This window comes from Anomalospiza imberbis, chromosome 28, assembly GCF_031753505.1.
Source record: "Anomalospiza imberbis isolate Cuckoo-Finch-1a 21T00152 chromosome 28, ASM3175350v1, whole genome shotgun sequence".
NCBI classification, from domain to species: Eukaryota; Metazoa; Chordata; class Aves; order Passeriformes; family Viduidae; genus Anomalospiza; species Anomalospiza imberbis.
This window is the reverse complement of record NC_089708.1, coordinates 300,719-324,639: the sequence shown is the minus strand read 5'-3', so window position 1 is coordinate 324,639 and position 23,921 is coordinate 300,719. Positions and strand designations below refer to the sequence as shown.

At 50.5% G+C, this 23,921-nt stretch overlaps 2 protein-coding genes across 2 annotated transcripts in view; one reads left to right on the top strand and one right to left on the bottom strand.

Moving 5' to 3' along the window:
* NKX6-3 (NK6 homeobox 3) overlaps positions 1 to 23,921 on the bottom strand; it is a 322,554-nt gene that overhangs the window by 158,244 nt on the left and 140,389 nt on the right. The gene's annotated exons all lie outside the window — the stretch shown is intronic.
* TCIM (transcriptional and immune response regulator) lies at positions 1,670 to 2,375 on the top strand. The gene has a single exon (XM_068174618.1). It carries the CDS (start codon positions 1,880 to 1,882, stop codon positions 2,198 to 2,200), a length of 321 nt encoding a protein of 106 aa, XP_068030719.1. The 5' UTR covers positions 1,670 to 1,879; the 3' UTR covers positions 2,201 to 2,375.

Sequence of the window (23,921 nt, the reverse complement as noted above, 5' to 3'; positions counted from 1 at the left end):
GGATTTGAAAAGCTGTTGTTTATACACTGAAGCATGGAACATCCAGCACATACAAAAGAAATTGTGGAAAACTCGTAAAAAGTAACTCACACAATGACAGACCCACAGGAAGCGATGGCACGTGCAGAGAGAGATCATGCCAGAGCAAAGTCCTGGCAACAGCAAGGAAACCCACGTCCTGGCAGGATATGGGGACTGCAGGGTTCAGGGCTGTTTCAGGATGTGCCCAGCAGCACCAACGGGTGAGTCCCAAGTCCCAGGTAGGAAAGTGGCCAGACATTGAAATGAGACCACGCCCTCTCCTAAGGATAGAAGCCTGGCAAGTCCTAGCCAGCTGGAAGTTGATCTGAGCCCGGATGGAGCTGGGCTTGCCAGTAATTCTGAGTCCCAGGCAGCCACCTGCCCTGCTCACACCTCACCTGGTGACCAACAACTCACAGGTAATCCCCTTCTCCATTCTGAGCCAGCACAAACACCTCCACACAGGTTTCAGGTGTGTTCACCTCTCCACTGCTCCCGCTGACTGCTAGAGAGGCGTGCATGGGTCAGACATATCCCCTCCCTCTATCCAAAGGAACTGAAGTTTTAAAGGGAATGTGGAATAAAAAGCATCTGGGTGATGTTTTCTTGGATCTGTTCTTCAGTGTGGTCAGAGGTAATTTCCGCAGCTCTCTGGTAAGTGAGGGAAACCCCTGGTCTGAGTGGGACGGGGAGAGAGGCTGTTCCTAGAGCCTTTCAGCAAGGATGAGTAACAGGGCCAGCAACAACAGTAAACAAGCTTCTCGTTTTCCAAACAGAGCCTCTGCAGCATCCGGCTGCTTTAAAACATTAACCAAAATACACTTATCTCTGGCTCCTGGCCTTATGTGACTTTTGAACCCACAGCTGTCCTGGGCCAGATTTGACTGTGCTCAGTACAAACCAGGTGTCTAAGGCCTGGATTAGGCCTGTGGACCCTAACTCCATGCACAAGGCACCTCGAGTGAGAAGGGACACAAAGGGTCCAGCTCCCTGCTCCTCACAGTAGCCAAAACTAACCCATATGACTAAGAGAGAGTCCTCCCAGCCCAAGGGCTTGTCATTGACCAAGGGTGGTATGGAAAGCACAGACTCTTGTGGAGCAGAGGTGAGTTTTCTTTCCAGAACTAATGAGCATGAAATTTAAGCAAAAGGACACTGGGGGCAGGAGCAGGGCAGCAAACTGAGTTTTCTTGCTCCCCCTGAGACCACTGCCATGTGCAGCTGTGCAGCCGAGGGTGTAACACCCAGGGAAGTCAACTTGGAGGATGTTATGGATCACCTGCATTTGGGACAGCACTTGTCAATTAGAAACTGCAGCTCTGTGTGCACTGAAGATGAGTTGCATCTACTGGGAAGCAGCAGAAAGGAACCCATGCCCAGACAGGAGCAGGTTTGCAGTGTTGGCAGTGGAGACAGAGCCAAGTTCTTGGCTGTTTGCACAGGCTCCAGCCTCTTGCTAGCATTACAACAGTTCTCACCTGGAGTTTTACCTGTTTATGATATGATATATTGTGCATGCAGTGCTTTTCACATGCAGCAAGGGCAGGAGTGGAGTTTGGCTGTGCTGGCTCAGTCCCACAGCAATGGTTGAAGCCTTCTGTGGTGGGTCAAAAAACCCCAACATTTCCGTTGTAGAAGCAGAGAGGACTTTTCATCTCGTCCGCACGACAGGAAAGTTGGCAACTTAAATGTTAAACTTGCCTGTGACTGTTGGGTGTTGACATCATCGTGATCTCACCGCTGTAACCGGAGCCCTCCAGCTTTTCCTCCAGCCCGCCTTTAAAAACCGGCCCTGGAGCCAGCACAGCACGCGTTCCTCCGACTGGAGCCCAGGGCAGAGCCGGCAGAGCCCACGTCGATGAAAGCAAAGACAAGCTCCAGCACTCCAGCCATGTCCACGTCGCTGCGAGTGAGCCCCTCGGTCCACGGCTACCGCTTCGACACGGCCCTGCGCAAGAAAGCCGCGGCCAACATCTTCGAAAGCATCAACGAGGCGTCCCTGCAGAAACTCTTCAAAAACTCCGGGGACAAGAAGGCGGAGGAGAGAGCCAAGATAATCCTCGCCACCGACCAGGACATGGAGGAAAAAACGAGAGCACTAATGGCACTAAAGCAGAGGAGAAAAGACAAACTGCTGCAGTTCCTGACCTTTCGGAAGTACTCCATTAAAGTTCACTGAGCTGGCGGAGGGAGCAGAAATGGAGAACATTTTGTGACGGGACTGTTTGAGACCTCCTACCACACTCAGCATGCTCTGCTGCCCCGTGGGCCTGGGGACCTGACAGCCCACGCACGGCGCTTCAGCCCCGCCGCAAACCGCGAGCTGGCCGCGGCATCGCTGCGGCAGCAGCATCGGTGCCCACGGCAGCACTGGCGTGGCCAGCAGGATCAGTGCCCATGGCACATCGGTGTGGACAGCAGCCTGGTGGCCAGAGGCTCGCAGACAGAGAGCAGCTCCCAGCTGGACGCAGACGAGCTCCTCCGGGCAGCCGAGCCGGGGGAAACCCACACGCCCGGGTGTGACTCGGGACCTCCTGATGGACTTGGTGCTCACGACTTGAGCCGGGTGCTTTGCCTCTTCAGCCTCGTTTCCCTAAAGCCCGAGCCCGAGCAGAGCCCCGGTGCCCGGTGGGGGCTCTGGAGCCCCCGGTCAGCTGCTGGCCACGGTCACTTTGCAGCTCTTAACTGCACCCAAACGCAGCGTGTGGTGCAGTAAGTTCAGCCGTCCGGGAACGCATTTGCTCCAGAGACACTGCACAACTGTGCCTTTCCTTCCCAAGCTGTATGTGTGCAGGAAAAGTCGTTTGCACTGAAGCAATAATAATGACAGATTTCCCTGAATTTACTGTGAAGTTCCCTAATATTATGTTTCCTTACCACTAACACTAAAAATCTAAATATAATATCTACAGTTCTTCTCTGTGTAGGTTACAGTCACTATTAGATGAGTACTTACTTCATGGCAATATTTTATGACAATGTTATTATTATATCGGCTATAATTTATTGCATACAGTGATGTGAAAACTAATAAATTATGAAGTAAATATAAATTATCTTGTCTGAAATGCTCAGTTCTCCTGGAGTGGTGGGGTTAGGCTTTTTTTGTCATTTCACAGAGAGGAGGTATAGGAGCAGACTACCTGCACCTCTCCTTCATTCCCCAGCTATGGCTTTGCCAGCCCATCCTCAGGATGTGGAGCTGCCCCTGGCTCCCCCACGGCCCCACCATCCCACCTGGCAGCACCAGGTTGCCCTACGGTTGCTATGGCAACCATGTCATTTCCCCCAGAAAGGCCTCACCAAATTTATTGCTAGTCAACTCTAATGCCAGTTTCCCCTCTGTAATAAAGCAGAATAACATCTTCTGCATTGAGGAAAGAAAGGTGGAGAAAATGATGGTTCAGGACCAGGCAGGGCAGCATGGCTAGTCAGCCTTTGACATTTCTGCAGAGCAGAGAAGGAACCTGGGCTTGGCTCCTCATCCCCAAAAGAAACAGCAGTAAGTTACGAAGCTTTGGCAGCAGAACTGGACTGTTTTTCTGCAGGTTGTGCTGTACTATCATGATAGATGATGCTGAAAGTACTTAAAAATAGCAAAGACTGGTTATTTATAAGTCTGTCCTCTAATAACCTGATGGTTTAGATAAAAACATTCCCATGACTCTGCTTAGAGCAACAAAGATAAAGCAGCTTGGAAGAGTGATAGCCCAGCTACAGTTTTTTTGCCTACAGTAAGAACTCCAAATTGCCAATAAGTCAGGGAGACTGGAAATAATCTTTTAAGTCACCTAATAGAATGGGCAATTATAATTATTTATAACTGGAGTGGGACGCACGGTGATTTCCCCTCCCAGGAAGACCAGAGAGTAAACTGTTTTGGGATGAACCTGTTCGAAAGAGCTTCCAAAGGCTTTTCAGAGCTGTCCTTGCTCAGAAAAACCAGTCTCAGAGCAGGTTTCCTGCAGAGGAGTTGCCAGTTTTCCAGCATTCAACCAGAGAGGTGTCCCACACTCGCTGCAGCTGCTGCACCCATCGGTGACACATCCCCACAAACCATCCACAGCGACAAAACCTGCTTCAAATGGGCTGTTCCCAAAAAAGGCCAAACAGGGCCATTCAGTGCTTGCCCACAGCTCAGCCCAGCTCCACCCAGCCACTCTGGGCCCTGGGGATGCCACAGCTCCTCCCGCTCTGCTGGCTGCTCCCGCCAGAGCAGCATCTTGTGACAAACCTCACAACAGAAGCCAGTGGGGTAAGGAGCCCCACCTGCCTCAGGGCCGTGTTACCTGCCAGGACCTGACTAGGCTGCTGCTAAGGATGCTCTGAGAACACCCTGCAGGGACCAGATCAGCTCTTCACCTCCTCTTCCCTGGCCCTCCTGCTGGAGCTTTGTCCCTGCTCCCCTGGACCACTGAGGTGTCCACAATGCACCCCCATGCCAGGCTCAATGCTTGTCACTCCCTGGGCCCCCAAAACCAAACCCAGCTCCCTGGTGCTACCAATGACCTGGGCAGCCTGGGTATCATTTGCCAACAGCCTTTCCCTGAAAGAAGGGAGCAAATCTGGCAGAAGCCATGCTTGTGGCAGACTGAAATGAACCCCCACTGAAATGGCTGCTGCTGGCACGTCCTAGGATTGCCCAGACAGTCCCGTTCACAAGATTTGCATAACATGATTCATAACATCCTCTGACTTGGGGATTTTATAGTCCCTCTTGTCTCATTACATTGAAATCATTAGCCCAAGTGGTATCCCTGATAAATAAAAGTCACTTACTAAGAAGTTATGTGATTATTGGACATTTACAGTGAAAAAAGGCAGTTTTCCTCAGCTGTAGCCTGTCTGCTGTTTTGGCAGGTTTGTGCTCCAGGAACATGCCTTACAGTGGGCTCAACAAAAACTGCAATGAAGCCTCTAAAAGCCTCTAAAATACTGTTCTCATGGAACATGGGCCAAAGAGAGTTTGAGCAACAAATGTCCAACCATCCCAGGGCCCTTGCATGCATTGTGCTGCTGCTCTGCTTATCTCCAGGGCTGCACCTGGATGGCTCAGAGCAGCTGGAGCCATCCCCGGGGATTCGTGGCATCCCCGGTGTTTGTGGCAGCCCATGTGCCAGGAGGGCAGGGCCAGCGCTGCCAATAGGGGTGCCCAGGCTGTGCTGCGCGGTCCTGCCGCGGTCTGCCCGTGCAGAGAGGTGTGGGAGGGCAGGTCACCCGGCGGTGCTGTCACCCGGCGGTGCCAGCCCTTCCTGAGCGCCCGGTGCTGCAGACACGGCGCCTGTGGCGGCCACGGCGCGCTCCGGGCCAGCCCGGCCACGCTCCAGCCAGCCGCGGGGCCCATTGTCAGCCTCCCCGCACAACAAACAGAGGAAAAGGCTGTTCAAGGAATTTCCTCCCTCCAGGAGCCGGGCGTTTCCATTAATTCTTCTCCATGAGTCAAGCTGGCTGTACTGGGTGTCCCCTGTCCCAGCATCCTGAGGAACATGCATCTGAACAGCTAATTTTATCCAGCTTGCCTAACGCCTTCCTAGCAGCCATGCTGGGAGGGTGCTGGTGGATCCCCACTACCACAAGCCATGGAAAAGCAGGACAGAAACTGAGGAGAAGACTTTTGGCAGAAGCTCTGGCTTTACAGACTGGGGAAGGTGGGGAGCAGCTCACAAGGTGCTGGAAAGAGAAAGCCCAGAGTAAATGGGGTGTCGGTGACAGCAGAGGTGACACACAGAGGTCCCTCCCTCTGTCCCCTCATCAAACACCCATCCCCATCTCGCCAAAAAAAGTCCATGAAAAGATGGGGTTGGAACAAGTCAGCAGTCTGGCTCAGCCTGACCACAGTGTTCAGGAGGAGATGAGGATGTTCCCAGTTCTGAACACCCAGTACCGTGACCTTCAGTGTCTGCTGAAATCCAGCACGCAGGGCAGGAGCAGAGTCCAAAGCGGAGCTGGGCCAGCCCTCACCGGGCCGTGGTTGTGTGTGAGGGGACAGGGTGCTCCAGTCCACAGCAACACCTCCCTGGCAGCTTCCCCTACACCATGGAGCAACAGGCAAGTTAAAAATTAACCGCTGAGCTGAGCTTCTGCCTGGCTGCAGCCAGAGGGACAGACTCTGCTTGGCAAACCAGTAGAGCAACAGCCTGGGTGCCCCTGGCAGCCCCGGCTCGGCACTGGCATAGGGGGTGCCTCGTGCTTGTGAAAATAGTCACAGATGAAGCATATTTCATCTGCAGCTGCTGGGGGAAACCTCTGCTCTAAAGCAGGTTAAAAGTGAGTGACAAGCTGTAAAGTGTGAGATTTGTGGATGTGTTAGTGTGGTTTTCACAGAAAAGAGCTGGTCTGGGGCTTCAAAGCACAAATGCCTCACGTGCAGCAAAATGATGCTCCAGTGTCAAGACAAGGCTATTTATGAGAAGAAAAACCTCTAAAATACTGCAGCCAACAGGAGATGGCACAGTTACCATTTATCTTTGCTAAAAACCAAAAGTTGGGCCGTGACCAGAATGCTAATCCACAGCCCTGACAAAGCCCCTTATTCCCATGGAGCTGCGCCCCGAACTGGTGCCCGTGGCACAGCCCGAATGCTGTGCTGGGGGAAGCTGTGACATTTTCTGGCTCACGGCTCCCAGCTGGGGCCCGGACAGTGAGTCAGAGCTCAGGCAGCGGCACCTCCCGGGCTGCGGCTGCTCCGTGCGCCCACGCAAGGGGAGCATCACCGGGACAATCACCGGCACAGTCATCGGGACAAACACCCGAGCGAGCGCAGGCAGCTGCTGGGGCTCCGCACGGCGTCCTGCAGCCTCCTCCGCGGAAAACCCGCTTCTTCCAGGGGCTGAGCACTGCCCCAGGCCTGGGGCAGGTCACTGATTCACCCTACAGCCATCATTTCCCAAAACGCGCCTGGGAGCAGCGCGGAGCGGCAGCCCCAGCCCTGCCTGCTCCCTGCCATCCCCCTCGAATTCTTCTGCCGGATCCTGCTGGAATTGGCCCTGGGGGCCGGGACCCATCACTCCGGGGGAAGGAATTCCCAGGGGTAGCTGTGTGAAAACTGCTGCTCTCCCACATCATCAGAAAATTCCATTTTTAAAACACTCATGCTCATGAAAAAGTGGATTTCCGTTGTCTTTGCAAAGTAGAGATGCTTTAATGCCTCAAGGAATTAAGGAAAATCTGACTAAAAGTACTTTCTCCACCTGCTGTTGTTTCTGCCTGGACCATAATGGAAAGGGACGAGAAACTGCCATACTGTGCTTCCCAGACTGGCCATATTCCAGCTGGGCTCTGTTTAAAATTCACCTGCCATCTCAAATGCTGAAAATATTCTGATCCAGACACAGTTTTTTCTCCCCCTCTTCCTGAACGGTAAAGTACAAGACACAATTTTTCATTTAGAAATCTGCTTGGGAGCCATCAGACCCTTTCTTTCCCCAGACTTTCTGGGAGGCTCTGATTTGCACCCTCACCCTGGTATCATTTTCTGAGCCAGTTTGCAGGAAGGCAGCACAGGCTGCCAGAGGGCACAAGGACAAATGTACAACTCTAAGGCAAATTGAAACCTTGAGCAGAGTGCAGTCCATGGAAAAATTCCAGGTGACTTGAAGGATTTTATACAGAAGTAAAAAACCTTTAATATATTATGCAGAATGTGCTGCCAAACACATGCTGGTTTTACCCTGATTCAAACAATAAACTTCTTCCTAAACAATGACAATAAAAGTGTGCAAAAACACGTTATGAGGTTGAAGAGGCATTTACCAAATTCAGGGAGCAGGGCCCACACCAAGGGGCTGCCCCAGGGTCTCTGTGCCTGGGACACCTCAGATTTACAGGGGTCAGTCCCTGCCTGTCCCTGTGTCCCCTTGGACCGAGGCTCAGCAAACCCCCCAGTGCACTGCCAGGCACATCCCCTGACTCCCAGGAGAGCTTGTGACATAAACCCTCATGCACTCGATTGCAGAGCTCACAATTTGCCATAAGCAAATAAATTAGGTATAATTTAATATTTGATTGTAAGATTTACTGTTCTACCCTTTACAGCTTCACAGGTGGATACCCAGTAATTGAGCGAGAGGAAGAGCCCCATTAATTCTCAGCTGTGTGGACAGGCTGGGGAAACCTTCCATCACCTGCAGCCCGAGCCCAGTCCCTGCTGGGGAAGATGAGGAAGCTCCCCCTGGCTTTAGGGGGGCAGTTGTTGCTCTTTGCCTGTGGCTGATGCCCGGAGCCACACAACCATCCCAGGGCAGAGCAGACTTCAGTCTCCTCACAGAACCTGGCTTAGTTTGGCACAAAACTCAGCAATGACCTGAGGCTGCTGTTTACAGAGTGAAATTCAGCTCTGCTGTGACTTTGAAACCCTTTCATTTTGAATGATGTAACCTAATTTTATAAGATATTAGAGCTCAGTCAGAACCTGAACTTGAAGCAGTGCCCCAATATATTTTAGCAACTTCCCAGTGCTAGATTGCATCACACCCTTGCGGAAGCTGGGGGCTGGGGCTCACCTCCCTTCTTGCTTTCAGCTGTGTAGAGAAGGTTTTCCCTACTAAAACATTAAAATATCATCCTTTTGTGGAGCATTTTAGATCAAGTGCTCCTCAAAGTTCTCTAATCGTGCTGTCGGTTGTAACACTACTCTCTGCAATCTCTTGTTTAGTCAGCATGTTTGGGTCCTTCTCCAGGATGGGTTCAAACACAGTCTGATTCCTCAAAGTCCCATCCTATGGGAATTAGGTTTGCAGTGCGAGCTCTTCCCACACAGCTGCAGATAAAAGTCTGCAGGTGTCAGTGCCAGGGAAAGCTAATAAAAGAATTCCATTTTGGACTCTTTTGTCAGGGTTTGGCTAGTTCAGGTATTGATTACCAAATGCTGTCCCTTGTCACTTTGTGCCAGTTCTTAGTTTAACCTGGAGTGGTTGCAGGGACCTTTCTCAGAAACATCTCATTCCAACAAACCAAACAAACCTTTTTGGAAGGCAATGCCCTTACCGTGCTGCAGACTGAGCCCTGACCATGAAATTATCTTCATTTGCAGAAAACATCAGTGGGGCTGGCCTGGCCTGGCCTTAGCCTCACACGCCCCTCAGACAGGCAAATCCCATTCACCTGAGAGGGGCTTCAGGTTAAACATCAGCTGACAGCTGCAGAGCATTGCCAGCTATTCTGCATTTCAACATCATTTATATAATTTTTCCCTTGTTTAGTCAAGCAGGAGACTGAGCAGGAGCTTTAAGCTCATTCCTGGGGGCTTCTCTGTGGCTCCAGGCACCCTTGAGCCTCCTGACCCCACAAAAGCTGTACACAGAGAGATCCCCTGCTCAGACATGGGTCTCTCAGACCCTGGGACCTCAGCACTCACTCTCCACTCATTTTCTCTTTTAATTATTTTCTAAGCACCGTCAACACAATCAAAACAGCCACCAAATTAAATCTTTACCCTTTTAAAAGAGATATTTGAAATGGTAAATGATTTGTGAATGAACAGTGCATTATGTCGCTGTCCAAGTCTGCTGCGGCACATTTAGACCATGGAAAGGTGCCACAAAAGTCCTGCTGGGTTTCTAGCCCCCCCAGCTCTTAGAGGAAACAGGGTGCTTCTCCTAGATCATTTCATGGGGGCTTAACCTTCTTTTGATAACTAAAAAATGATTTAGGGATAAATCTTGCTTTGAAAAGTAAACACTCTTTCCCCCTGTATTTGCACAAGGGCTCAGCAGGGCTGGGTGATGTTTGAGGGTTCCCTCCTTCCTTCCTGTTTAACAGTTTTATCTTTTATTTCGTAATATGCACATCAATATATGCTAATTTGGGTTTTGATTTTGTTTTATTTTTCTAACAAAACCAAACCGTAAGCAGCACTTCGGCAGTTTGTGCTGGTGCCGCCCTCCTGTGGCTGGAGGGCCACTCAAATTGGAACAAAACCAGCTTAAAATTCTGAGTCACCAAACAGAGTAAGGTGGGCATGAAAAGCCTGGACACACTAACTGGTCCCAGTAACTCCCACCAAGGGCTGTTGGCTCTCTAAAGTTCATCCACGCCAAAAGTTTTCCAAGACAGGAGGTTTGGGATAAATGCTTCACCCCAGTGACTCACCAGCTTCTACCCTGTGTTCCAGGTTTGCTCTGTGTGCTATGGCAACAGCAAGTGCAACAAAACCTTTTGTGGGGTGTTCCATGTGCTAATCCCCTTCGCTGGGGCAGCAGCACTCGGGAGACCAGGCTCAGCATGGAAGAGCATCAGCCGCGGTCCCAGTTGTGGGCAGAGCCCACCCAGCTCCGGCAGGGCCTGGTGGGGATGCACAGCCCCAGCAGTGATGGGCAGGAATGCACAGCCTCGGCAGTGATGGGCAGTGATGGGCAGTGATTGGCAGGGATGCACAGCCTCAGCAGTGATGGGCAGTGATGGGCAGTGATGGGCAGTGATGGGCAGTGATTGGCAGGGATGCACAGCCCCAGCAGTGATGGGCAGGGATGGACAGGGATGGGCAGGGATGCACAGCCCCAGCAGTGATGGGCAGGGATGGGCAGGGATGCACAGCCCCAGCAGTGATGGGCAGGGATGCACAGCCCCAGCAGTGATGGGCAGGGATGCACAGCCCCAGCAGGCACGGCAGGGATGCCGGCCGGGTGCCAGCACTGCTGCCACACCCCGGGCAGGGGGCCAGGGCCACTGCTGGTGACGCAGCTCTGGCTGCAGAACAGGAAATGCAGGTAGAGGCCACGGGAAGAACCAGGAACAGCGGGGCCAGGGCAGAAGGAGGCTGAGGGACCGCGGTGGGGAGCACTGCTGGCAGCCCACCACCACCTGCCCTCACCATGCCAGGGCCCTGCCATCACTGCACCAGCATCTGCAGAGCAAAACCTGTGTGCCATGCAACCCCTGTGCCACAGAACCTGAGTGAGACAGAACCCCTGAGCCACAGAGCCCCTGTGCCACAGAGCCCCTGTGCCACAGAAACCCCATGTCACAGAAACTCCATGTCACAGAAACCCCATGTCACAGAATCTGTGTGCCACAGAGCCTCCATGCCACGGAACCCGTGTGAAGCAGAACCCATGTGAGACAGAATCCCTGTGCCACAGAATCCCCATGCCACAGAACCTGTGTGTGCCACAGGTTCAGCTCCTCTGTGTCTCATGTAGCAGCCAAAAATCGCACAGCAGGAAAGCGGTGACTGACGAGGGCAGTGACGCAGGTGTATTGTGACTGTAGAAAACCCAGAGACAGAGGAAACTGCTCAATCAATCAACAGCCCAGCACAAGAGTCCTCTCTCTGTATTCCTGAGGAATGTTCAGGGCCAACATTATGACAATGACCCACTAGCTGTCAATGTGCTGCACCAGCCTTGGCAGCCCACACTGCCAGGAGCAGCAAAATCACACCAACAACTGCCCAAAAATGTGCATGCTTCTGATGTTCTGAACCAACAAAGCCCTGGGCGAATTCAGAATTAGAGCACCCTTAATTCACTTAAAGGGATATGTCAAAGCCTCCCTTAATTGTGATAAATCCCATTCCTTCATCTGAGAAGGTGACATTTCACAGCAAATAGACCCAAAAAATTGAGTGGAACAAGGAAGAGTTTCCTGTTTTGTAAGTGGTTTCCTGTGATGACAAAGCCCAGCATGGGAGCAGTTGGCTGCATGGCTGGTGCTCAGGTTTTTTAGGTCTTTGCTGTTCCCAGGCAGACAGATGGAATTTGTCACAAGAAACTAATCAGGGACACTGAGACCTAGTTGCATTTACAGGGATAAAATCTCAGTTTAAGGAGTCATTAGAAACCTGCCTCTCACAAGCCTGCTCAGTCACAGACATTTCCCAGGCAGAGCATTTCTTTAGGGCCTGGCAGAGGGGCTGGGGGGAGTGGAGACAGCTCTGCACGGCCCCACAACCCGAGCACGTCCTGCTCCCAGAGCTGTGCACGGCCCCACAACCTGAGCACGTCCTGCTCCCAGAGCTGTGCACGGCCCCACAACCTGAGCATGTCCCGCTCCCAGAGCCAAGAGGAGCCCATGGCCCCAGCAGCCAGAGAGCTGTGGCACCTGGGAGAGGGCCAGAAGGAGCAGCCAAGTCACTTGTCCTTTAAAGCACCCAGTGGTGGCCCTCTGGGGCAGACACATCTCCCATCTCCTCCAGTTTGGAGGTCAGGTTGAAAATCCCCTTTCTTCCCTGGAGAGGGGACAAAGCCTCCAGGGCCACACAAGCACCCAGCAGCCAAAATGAACTTCCAAGCCAGCACATCCTTGTGGCGCCTCTGTTCCAGTGCTGCTCCATTGGGATACACGCTGGAGCCCTTCCCTAAGGGACAGAGGAGATGCCCCTGCCCCCTGCAGCTCAGGGGCTGCCGGGCACAGGGGCTGTGGCCATCGGGACTGCCAGCCCAGCACTCAGTTGCCTTCAGGGAGCATTTTTTGAGCTCTGATAGGTGGAATTGCAAACAGGAAAGTGCTGAGCCAGCTGGGAACAAGCTGTTCGCCTGCCCATGAGTGTCTCTCTCCCAGCAATGTTTTAATTCCGGCTCAAACTACCAAGAAAAGGAGCTCCTTAATCAGCAAAGCAGCGAGGAAGGGCAGCTCCCGTTCCTGCCTGCCGCGGCAGGGTGTCCCTGTGGCTGCACTGTCTCTGGCCACCACCCTTCCTTCCCCTGCAGCATCGTGCTTGTGGCCTTGCTTGTGCCAACCGTGCAAAAATCCCTTCCCACATCCTCACAAAGGCCAGCATACACCCAATCTGCCATATCCTGCTGCAGCTCTTGGTCTCCAGAAAGAAGGGCTGCTTTGGTGGACCAGTGAATGTCCCACAAGAGGTGCAAATTTCCCTGACTTCTGCTCTTCCAGAAAACCTGGCCTTCATGAATTCCAGTGCATTCCAGACAGAGGGTTGATCTCCCCCAGTTGTGCTTTGCCATTTCTCTGATGTTTCCATTATCTCTGCTGCGGCACCCAGCAAATTCTGCCTTGTAACAAAAGCCATTTCTGTCAAATTGAGTTAAGAGGAAGTAGTGAAAAACTAAAAACTCTGTATCAAATCCTGCCACCTGGAAAATCAGCAGAGAAATATAATTTTGTGGTCTTTCAAATTAAATCAGATTCTGGGCACTCTGCTGTTGGGTTTATCCAGTTCTGAGTGGAATAGCTCTGCTCAGCCATGATGAGGTTTAGGCACATTCAGTTCATGGCAAAGCAGTTCCAGTTCAGAGATGCTGCTTTTAATTGTGTCCTCATGCCATTTTAAAAAATGTTATGATTTGCCTCAGCCATTCTCCATTAATGAGGTCTCAGCTGGAGGTGGCCTTTAGTGGCAGAGCAGCTCGTGCTGCCACAGAGAGCAGAGGTCGGGGACCTGCACGTGGGTCACCATGTCTGTCTGTGTTTTGTGTAGCCTTTCCCCTCCCCGAGCCTGTCACCACCACGGCTGAGCCCTCAGTGATCCAGCACCCCCAGCTCCATCCTGGGGGCTCCCACCTCTGCTCCCTGCTCAGTTTCTCACTCACGCTGAGGACAGGGGAATGCTCCTGCTGGATTTGCTGGGTTCTCTGGGTGGCTGTGCTCTGAACTCTCTTCTGGCTCTGCTCTCCTGGGCCAGCCATGCCCAGGAGCAGTCATTCCCACCTGTCTTTGATGCTTGGTATAAAACTGACCTGCACATGATTTTGTGTTTCCCTATTCTCCTTTCAGCATACCAAGTACAACCACAAGTCTCTCTGCACTTTGCATTATTCTATTTTTTTCCCCGATTGCTTTTCACAGGCAAAGTCCAGAATGTCACATCTGATCTTCTCTGGATTTCCTACAGGTTTTCCGGGGAAGCTTAGAGCAGTTGCAGTAGAAGTAGCAAGAGTGATTGAAAGTGTGCTGGTACTGAGCCATCACCTAAGGCTCCTTCTCCCTGAAGCCTCAGTGCTTGAAGTCAGAGCTTTTTGGGGGCACTGGGCTCCTGCAGCCAGGGACAGAACTGTCACCACACCTGCACTGGCTGCACCTCCAGGCTTGGTGCTGCCAACACTCACCTCCTCCTTTCCAGGCCTTCTTTGCATATTCCCTTGTAACAGTTCCAAAAGGGCAAACACCTGCAATTCTCTCCTTTCAATGTGAGCCTGAGTGCTCTCCTGCTGCTGTTTCCTGGAGGAATTATAAACTGCAATTCAATAATTATGGGCTGGATCCATCCCTCCTTAACTAGCTTTCACTGCAGAGAAATAACAAAGCTGGCTGAAGAAAACTTACCTGTGGCCGCTGAGATCTCAGTGTGAGACTTTTCAAGTTTTACATTTAACAAGTTAAAGGATCGTGAAATGTTTCTCTTTTTTCCCAGCCTTGGAAGGAGCAGGGCTGCTCACGTTCCACCAGGGCTCCGGCTCTGCTGACCTCTGCAGGCAGTGAGGCAAGGCTACAAAGGTGACATCGATGACAACAGCTATTTTTACAGGAAAACAGAAATAACATATTTTTCATTTCTTCAGATGAAAAACCCCAAACAAACAAGAGTAAACATGAACGAGGTGGTTCATTCTGAGAAGCTTTTCTGGTATCAAGAGATATGATCTTACACAATATGGTGTTTTGGTTTGGTTTCTCTCTTGTTTTCCTAATTTACAATGTTTTAGCATCTCTGAAAAATATCCCTCAGGCTGCCAATGGCAACAGGACCTAGAGTGGTGATTTAACATGAAAGAATATATTCTCTTACCCCATTTTCTCACACTCTTCCCTTTGTGCTGTGATGTCATTAACCACTTAAAGGCAGGTGCAGAGGCTGGATCTCCACCCTCTGCTCTGGTGGTGGCCGTGGGGATGTCCTGTCACAGAGCAGTGCTGTCATCCAGCAGCTTCTGCCTCTTCTGGCACCTCACAGAGATCCAGTCCCTCCTGGGCACCACCTTTGAGTGGTCCTGGCAGCTGGCCCTGCCAAGAGGAGGAAGAGGAGGAGGAGGAGGATGAGGAGGTCTCCCTGGGAAGCGTTGCCCTGGACAGAGCACAGGTTCTGTGCTTACCTGAGGGCATTTTGTATTTGAGGACGGTGACACTCACAGAGTCAGGCTGCACATGGCATCACCCGAGTGGACATTCACCGTGCTCTAGAGATTTAACAGCCATCCTCAGAAAGAGTCTAAAGCAAAGGCTGTGAAAAAGCCGGCAATAATTCCTGCCAACCAGCACAGCTGTATGGGCATGGGGGAGCAGAGCTGCTGGGAGAGCAGCTGGGCTCAAATGGGTCATGGTAGGTGGAGAGGGAGAAGCTGAAAGCTGCTCCTTTGACCCAAATCTGGCGCTTTTCCATGTGCTGGGAAGGCAGTTTGCAGTGCTGTTCCAGGAGAAGATTAATCTATTGCTCCTCTCTGGGCAGCTGCTGATGGATTGTTTATGGAACTGCAGAATCTCCCCAGGCCTGAGATGAAATCAAATCTCCAGGAAATGTTTCACTCCTCATACACAGGGCTATCTAGAAAAGGCAGGTCCTCAGGAGTATGGCTCTGCCTGCAATCATCTGCAGCAGTTCTGTTTCCTTTAAGGAGACCCGAGAGTGCAGTGAGAGGCCATTACAAGGATCCAAAGGAGAGGGCAGGATCTGAACTCTCTCCATGGCCTTGTGTGTAAGTACTGGCAGGAGGGAAGGAGGCAATACAGGTACAAAGACTCAGAGAGGTTACAAGAAGTTATCCAAGCCAGCAGACAAACCCATCTCTGTCTGGATTTGGGGGAGACGTAGGAACTGCCACGGAGGAGGCAGGACCGAGGCCACCCTCCAGGCAGGCACTGCTGGGGCACATTCCCGTGGGCTCAGGCACAGACCAAGAGGAGGAGCAATCCCTGCCTCCAGTGAGCACATCTGCCCCATCCATGACCTGCTTTTCATTTTCTCCATCCCTCCCCCAGCCCAGAGCAGACAGCTGGGCACTGGGCAGCATGAGTGCACGGAGCAGCTCTTGGCAATATCAAGCTCATGTGTCTTTAACTCCACAGTTTGAAAGGCAGACTCCACAACAGTGCCACTTGAGAATTTCTTACATGTCATCTAGCTTTAGTGTTATTCTATTTCATTTGCTGCCTTACCTTAGTAATTTTTTACCACTCATTCAGTTTGCATTTCTCTCTCTTTTCATTTTCATCTGTTCCTGATACTTTATTTTTCCAATAAACTGAGTAATTTAATGGCCTTAATCCCAAGTCTCCTATTTAGAGCATGGATGTGGAGGCTGCAGAAGGAAGCCCCAATTTAAATCTGTCAGTCAAAACATAACTTAATCTATCATCTTATTTATATCTAAAACCGCTCCATGGGAAGAAAACCATGGGATTCAATTCAAACCATGGGAACCTGGGATTCAATTTAACTGTAAAGTATCCAGCTGCACACCTTTCTAATGCTTTCTAATGCTCTTCTCATGCACAGGTTGTTAAAAATGGAAAACTTATACAGGCCTTGGAGAACACAACGTCACAACAGTTTAAGTCCAGAGGTGATTGCAGAGACTTTGAAGGGCCCCAGGCCACAGCCCCAGTGCCTTCACCATGGCACAGCCACTGCTATGCAGCTGTGATGTTTTTCCGTTGTTTTTCTATTTCTGGATCTGTAAAAAAGTCAAGGGAATTAAAGATACTGAAGATATCCTGAAGGAATTTGTTACCTCTCCTGCCTGCTGCCAGCCTGCCCACAGTTAACCAGAGGCTGTGGCTCAGATCTGCAGAAGAGTCCCAGGCACATGTAGGCTGGGCAGAGCCAAGGAGCTCTGGAGTGAGGGCACTGAACAGGGAATGTTCCTCCCTGCACTTCCTGGGGCTCCATCTCCTCTGCTGTTCCATAGTGGACAATGCTCACCTGTGATGACCAGCCCCAGGACTCGTGCAGCACCTGCAGATCCACCCGTGAGCCCAGCAGAAAGGCACCTCACCCCACAGAAAGGAAGGCACCTCATCCCACAGAAAGGAAGGCACCTCATCCCACAGAAAGGAAGGCAGCTCACCCAGCAGCAGGTGATTTATCACTGCCCTGCTCGGGCCACTGCTATCAGGCAGCAGGAGAAAATGTTCAACAAGATGGGCAGCACAAGAAAAGGGCTCCTGAAATCAATCATGCGAGACAGCAGCTAATTACCAGACACCATGCCTCCCAACCCCTGCTCCTGTGTCCCTGGCTGTTACAGACATGGGAAGGGCTTTTCAGTGGCTTGAGCCCCTTGGGCCAACAGGCTGCTGTATGCTTCCAGCACGGCCAAGACTCCTCCAGAGCCTTTGGTTTGGCACTTGAGTCTGATTTACAAGTTCTCCATTGCACTGGGACCAGGACCTATACAAACAAACCCTTGTGTCTTCTTGCAGGGGTGGGATCAGAGGCTGGGGAGAAGCTCTGGGTGTGAGCAGTCACTGTCCTGAATCATCAAGCACTACACATCAGTGCTCCCACAGCACAATGGGGATTGTAATTGTGCCAGTTAGCTGCCATTCCTCATGAATCATTAAGGAACTTCCACCAGCTGGATGCTGAGGATCCCTGTGGCTCCAGAACTGCAGCAGAGCAGGGCAGGGCATGCTCACAGACCCTGCAGGTGCAGAGCTCCAGAGCCTCACCGCTGGGGACATCTGTCACACACCTCTGCTTGTCTGGGTGCATCTTGGGGTAAATCTGCAACACTAAACCAAGCGATTTCCCATGGGCTGTTTGCTTGTTTGTGTCCAGTCCATCACTGATGGCTCTATGGCAGGAGCTCAGACCCAGCTCTGTCAAAGCCCAGAGAAATCACCGTGCAATTCTGCTCTAAGCTGAAGCATCCAAAACTCCACAGTCAATATATTCAGGGCTGCAGCAAACAGCCTGACAGCTGGGTGCAGCAGCCATTTAGCAGATAACCACATTTTATTCTGACCCTTATTTCATCCTGCAGCAATTAGCCAGGAAAAAAGGACTGTCATTTCAGCCTCGTGCTCCTGCATGTCTAGCGAGGCAGAACCTAGACATACCTTCTGCATCCTGAGTAAAAACTCCACTGATGTCTGCTAGTTCACAGCAGTTCTCACAACTACAGCATGAGGGAAAAGCTGCTGGGTTTAACCACCTTAGAGGATGATTTTGAACAAATCTGAGGCAATCCAGTGAGCCCTGTGAGGAGGCAGCTGCACTCTTGGCAGTGCAGTGCAGCCACCCTGGCCTGGGGATGAGCCCCCCACCAGCACTCAGACATTTATTGCATGTTAGGTCCTTCCCTTTGCTCCACCTTAAAATAAAAACAAAAATTTGATGTCCATATTCTAGTTTTCTGAAATGATATCTTCCCCATAAATATTTTCTCAATAGTCCCAACCCCAAGCCCAGCTCTAATAAAAGTGCTCTTTATGGTTATTAGACAAGTGAGATGTCCCTAGACTCAACAATTACCTTCAAATTTCCGTCCAGAATAGGCTGGGAGTGGAAATCAGCTTCTTCCTCCCCAGGTACAAATCCATAATGAGGATTTATTTCTGAGGCAGTGGAAATGAGGTAATCCTCTCCTTCTTGAGGTGAGATAAGGAGAAAGAAGAAAAAAAAAAAAAAAGGAAAGAAATAGTATAAGTTAATAGTGAAGCATCTGGAAAAGCAAATGATTTGCAGGAGGTAGGGGCAGGAGATCATTGGCATAGAACAGCTTTGAGTAACCCTATTTCTGTAAAGAACAGAAAATTGCCATGAAATGAAGCAGATGAGGAGGAATTGTATCATTGTGGAACCCAAACTGATGCCCAGTCTCTTTCTCAGCAAAGCCACAGCAGATCTGTATTGCCCTGTGCAAATGTAGTGACTTGAGAAACTGCGCAAATTATGATAAAGGTGTGTATTTATGGAAGAAATTGAGGAAAACCACCTTGGCTCTCTCTTGGGATTCATACTCTAGGTTTTCTATTGGCTTTGCTCTCTGCCAAGCCCCAGCAGCTCAGAGGCAGAATCTGTTGATGCTACAGAAAGCAAATTCATGCAGAGCAGTCAATGGGAAATAATGGATATCAATTACACAGCCTGAACTGCCGACTGGATCAGGTTTTATAACTCCTTACTCTTGTGGTCCTCTTAATAAAACCATTGGGAGAGATGTCATATCCTTTACAGCAATGTTTCAATGCTTTATTTCCTATGGAGGAGCAAGTGGCCACTTTACAAAATGCTCCTTGGAGTCTCCCACAACCTCATGAAGGAATCAAAACTGGTGTGAGATGAACATGAGCTATTTGTTCTCTAATACAGGGACCAGTTTGCCATAAGGTTCAGATATTGCTGCTGAAAATCAGATGGATTCCTTCCCTTCTGCTTCAATCCTGTTTATAACACAGGGGCAGCTTCTGAAAAATGAGGGAGCCTTACAGTGAGGTGCTCAAAGCTCAGGTCACCTAAAAAAAATCACACATTGAGGAGAACCTGCATTTTTGTGGCAGGTAGAAAACAGCATCAGTCTGCGGGGGTGGGAGATTTCCCAGTCCTGCAAGTGCAGGGAAAGAGCAGACATATCACTCAAAGGAAGGTAAAAAATTATACTGAACAGGGGTACAAAACCCCCTCATCTTTATCTATCACTTGCAGTATTTTTTCTGCATTTTTATTTAAACCAGCACTAGAAGCAGAAATGCAGCCTTCTTCCACAGCACCTTCCCTATGGTAAATCTAATTAAACAGCCATTAAAATGTGTCTTAGCTCAATTGTATCAAGGTGACCTGGAGCTCCTGCTAAATGTTAGCAGTAGCATTCCCCAAAACTGGCATCCGAGAGGGAACAGGCAGTACTGTTTCTCCTGATGTGGCCTTTAGATGAATGTGGTTATTAAAGTGCTTTGTGTACAACAGATTTCCAAATAAATGAGTCTAATTTTCTGGCAGCTGAAGTGCTCTGTGTGCCCCTCCAGTGCTCCCAGCCAAGGCTGGCATCCCAGTGAGCATCCCAGCTGGACTCTGGCTCTGCAGCACTCCAGCAGGATGCCAGCAGCCATGGGAGCCATGGGGGCTGGACCTCGTGGTCAAAAAGGCACAGGCAGAGCAAAAGTGCTAAAATGTCACAAAGGAGAGAAGAGAGGGCAGAGTCTTACCTGCAACAGCCAGAGCAGCTTCCACCTCTGTGGAAGGACCCTCCACCTGCAGACAACAAGGCTGATTGTTTCCTAGCCCAAGCAAACACCTGGCTAGGAATTTAAATATCTTTAAATCTCTAGGTCTCATTCAGATTAAAGTCTGGAAACATTTCCTTGATTTACACTGGCCTGGCCTGCAGTGTCAGAGCCACACACAGTTCATATTCATGATGCAAAACTCTGTAAACAAAATTCCACATCTTTCCTCACAACCAGACCTGCTAATGCCCAACAAAGAAATATCTGTTTTATAAGCAATTTATCATGTTCAGGTTAATGAGAGCAAAATGCTAATGATGAGACTGAAAACTGACAACAGTGTCTGTTGATTACTGCAGGTTTTTATCATGCACCCTAAGAAGTATCATTATGCTAAAGAAAATGTTCACCAGGTACTGAATCACACAGATCTGCAGCTAAAAACTACTTCCTTTGGTTGCTACCTTATGTTTGACTTCACAAATGTATTCCTTTAACTGCAGCTACAGTTAAAAATAGGAAATATCCCATCAAGCTGCAAACTAGCTGAACAGGTGGGAAATGTCTCACTTCCCCCTTGCACATGTCAGCAGCCACAGTTTGGGCACTGGGGCTCCTTGGCTGCAAAAATCTCCCCCCACGCTGTGTGCGGGGGGCTGGAGAAGCTGGAGGTACAGGAATGATGAATTCCCAGGTGCACTGATAAAGGAATGAACTAAGTTTAAAAACAAAATAGAACAAGGAGAGATGGAGCCTGTCAGTGGCACAGAGCTCTTGTTCCCTGGGTTTTGAAAGCCCTGGGAAGCCTTGGAAAGACAAACACCCTTTCTGTGCAGCCCACACAGGTTTGCTCAGGGCACCTTGACAGTGGTCACAGCTTAAACTCTGGCTCAGCCCAAGGTGTGACAAACACACTTCAGCAGATGACAACATGCACCAAGTTCACCCTAATGTGGCACCAGTTTACACAGTCACTGTGAGCCTGTGGAGAAGCCTGGCCAATGCCCTTCCCAGCATCTCCAGAGGATTAACTGTGCCATCCAGCTTTAGCTGGGGCTTCAGGCTGACGAGAGCAGCTCCCTGGTTTGCTTCTAACAGCAACACCATGTGCCTGTGGCACTGAGTCTCATCTGGGCAATTTTTAAAATTCAGGTTTTGTTTTCGGATCTTTGTTGTTCTGTCTTGGTTTGCATTTGAAATTCTGATTAAAACATGGTTTTTAATGAATACTTCAGCTATTATGACACATCTCTGCCGAGTAGGGAAGGCACGGTAAAACTACTTAAATGCCACCCAAGAACTTCACTCTCCCATTTACAGAAACACATTAAACTATGAGGAATGGCTCTTTCAGGATCATTGCAAGGGGTGCACAACCAGCTGAAATTTCCCATGATGGACAGTCTGGTACCAGGGCAGGAAGGAGGGAGCAGGCTCATGGGCAAACAGTAGCACAGCATGGCACCCTGCGTGGCAGGTGGGAGAGGACACGGATCTGCAAGTGCTGGTTTTAAACAAGATTCAGCAAGGGAAGGGGGTGATGTACAGAGCAGGGAAGGGGGTGATGTACAGAGCAGGGAAAGGGGTGATGTACAGAGCAGGGAAAGGGGTGATGTACAGAGCAGGGAAGGGGGTGATGCACACAGAAGGGAAGGGGGTGATGCACACAGCAGGGAAGGGGGTGATGCACACAGCAGGGAAAGGGGTGATGTACAGAGGGAAGGGGGTGATGTACAGAGCAGGGAAAGGGGTGATGTACAGAGGGAAGGGGGTGATGTACAGAGCAGGGAAAGGGGTGATGTACAGAGCAGGGAAGGGGGTGATGCACACAGCAGGGAAAGGGGTGATGTACAGAGCAGGGAAGGGGGTGATGTACAGAGCAGGGAAGGGGGTGATGCGCACAGCACGGAAGGGGGAGATGTACAGAGCAAGGAAGGGGGCGATGTGCACAGCAGGGAAAAGGTTGATGTGCACAATCCAGGGTCACCATCTGCTCAGCTCCAGCACAGGGCACACACAGTGTGGGGTTCACAGGCTGTCCCCACAGGGTGCCCACCCAATGCTGAGCTGGGCACAGCACTGCTCCACTCAGCCTCTTCACCTGGGGCAGAGCATGTCTCTGGCTGCTCCCACCTGCTCCCACCAAACCACTTATCACTGCCACCAGGAACACTGAGAGGAAGAAGAGCAAGCAAAGGGCCATCATGGAGAATTGTGCTTGGAAGGGACACGGGGTATAAAGGAGGAGTTCTGTGCAGAAATCTACTGTCACAGGGGGTAATGAATTAAATGAAGTGGAAAGCATGGCATGAACGGGAGATTTGCTATAGTGACTAATGTAATTAACCTCTGTTAAAATAATTAAGCCTCCTAATTTGTGCTGCATGAGCAGCACAACCGCAAGAGCAGGTGTGGGCAGCCCCTCATGGGCTGTGGGCAGCACCCACCACACTGAGGGGCTTGGGATCTCCTCTGCTCTGTGGAGCTGCTTGGCTTCTCCTGCAAATAAATCCTACAGGTCTAGGAAGAAAAAGTTGTGATCACAAATATCCCACAAAATGCTCATTCCTCTTGGACTTGACCTGCTTCCTCATAAACTGTGACATTTTTTCTTCCTTCAGCACAGGATTGCTTTATGCCAGTCAGAGAAGCAGAGTTTGTTGTCTCTAGTTATTAATTTACTTTTATTGACTGCAGTGCCTTTCCTGGTTTTATTACCCAATAGCTCACACCAGCAGAACAGCTTTTCTTTTAGGTTACACATAAACATTTGACTTTCCCAAGCGGGCACCAAGGAGAGCCAAAACCACTGCAGCTCCTGCTGGGTGCATCTGCTGCCCTGGCTCCTGCTGACCCCAGGGACAACTTCCACCAGACCATGTCTCTCACAGCCCCATCCAACCAGAAAAAATACTGATCCCTTCTCCCCCCTCTTCACTGCTCAAGGCATATGATGAAAAAGCATAAGATTTAGATTGATTTTTTTTTGTGTGTCCTAAAAATATGCTCTGAAATGCTTCCATTGTCCATGCGCTGCTCTCTGTGATAAGGCACATTTTCCCTCCATAGCAATTATTTTGAACACCATTATTAGGCTGACTGTGAAAACCCAAGAGCACCACAGAAGGTTCTGGGGATGTTAAAGCACTGGGTTCCCTGCTGCTGCTGGACACGTCCCGCTGCTCCGGCCGGCGTCCTGCTGCAGCCGGGACAGCGGGGAGCTTCAGAGATCCTTTCTTCCTTTCGAGAAAACAGACAGCTGAAATGAGTCCTCCACTTAAACAACTATTTGTGCTAAAGCTAAAAAAACATAAAAATAAAAGTAGCTCAGGTGCTTGGCTGACTTTGAAGCCCAGCAGAGGAAATTCCCTGCTTTGCTGGAGCTGTCAGGAATGGGCAACGCGAGGTGGTGGCTCAGAAGGGCATGGCAGCCCAGCAGGGACACAATGCCTAGGAGTTCTGTCCCACTTCCCAGCACATTTAGGGATGTGCAGGACCCAGCTGGGAGCAGCAGCTCTGGGGCAGAGGATTAGCAGCGGGCCAGTGCCAGGGTGAGGGGCAGAGCAGGCTGGTGATGCCCGGTGCTGCTGGTGGGGTGTGGAGCTGTGCCAAGGCTGGATGAGCACATCCCCACTGGGATGCTGCTGGATTAACGAGAGGCAGCATCAATTCTAACTCACTGCATCCCTGTCAGCAGTGCTGAGCAACGCAGCTGCTCTCTAAATTTGATTATAGCTATTTCACCGCTGAAGATAATTGGGGGACGTGTCATCAGTCTTACATCAAGTACAGCATGTATTTTGTCTTTCAGTCATATTTACTTTAAATTCACAAAA

What these genes read in the sequence shown, in the direction of transcription:
- TCIM (XM_068174618.1), top strand. Translation starts at nt 1,880, where the DNA reads ATGAAAGCAAAGACAAGCTCCAGCACTCCAGCCATGTCCACGTCGCTG.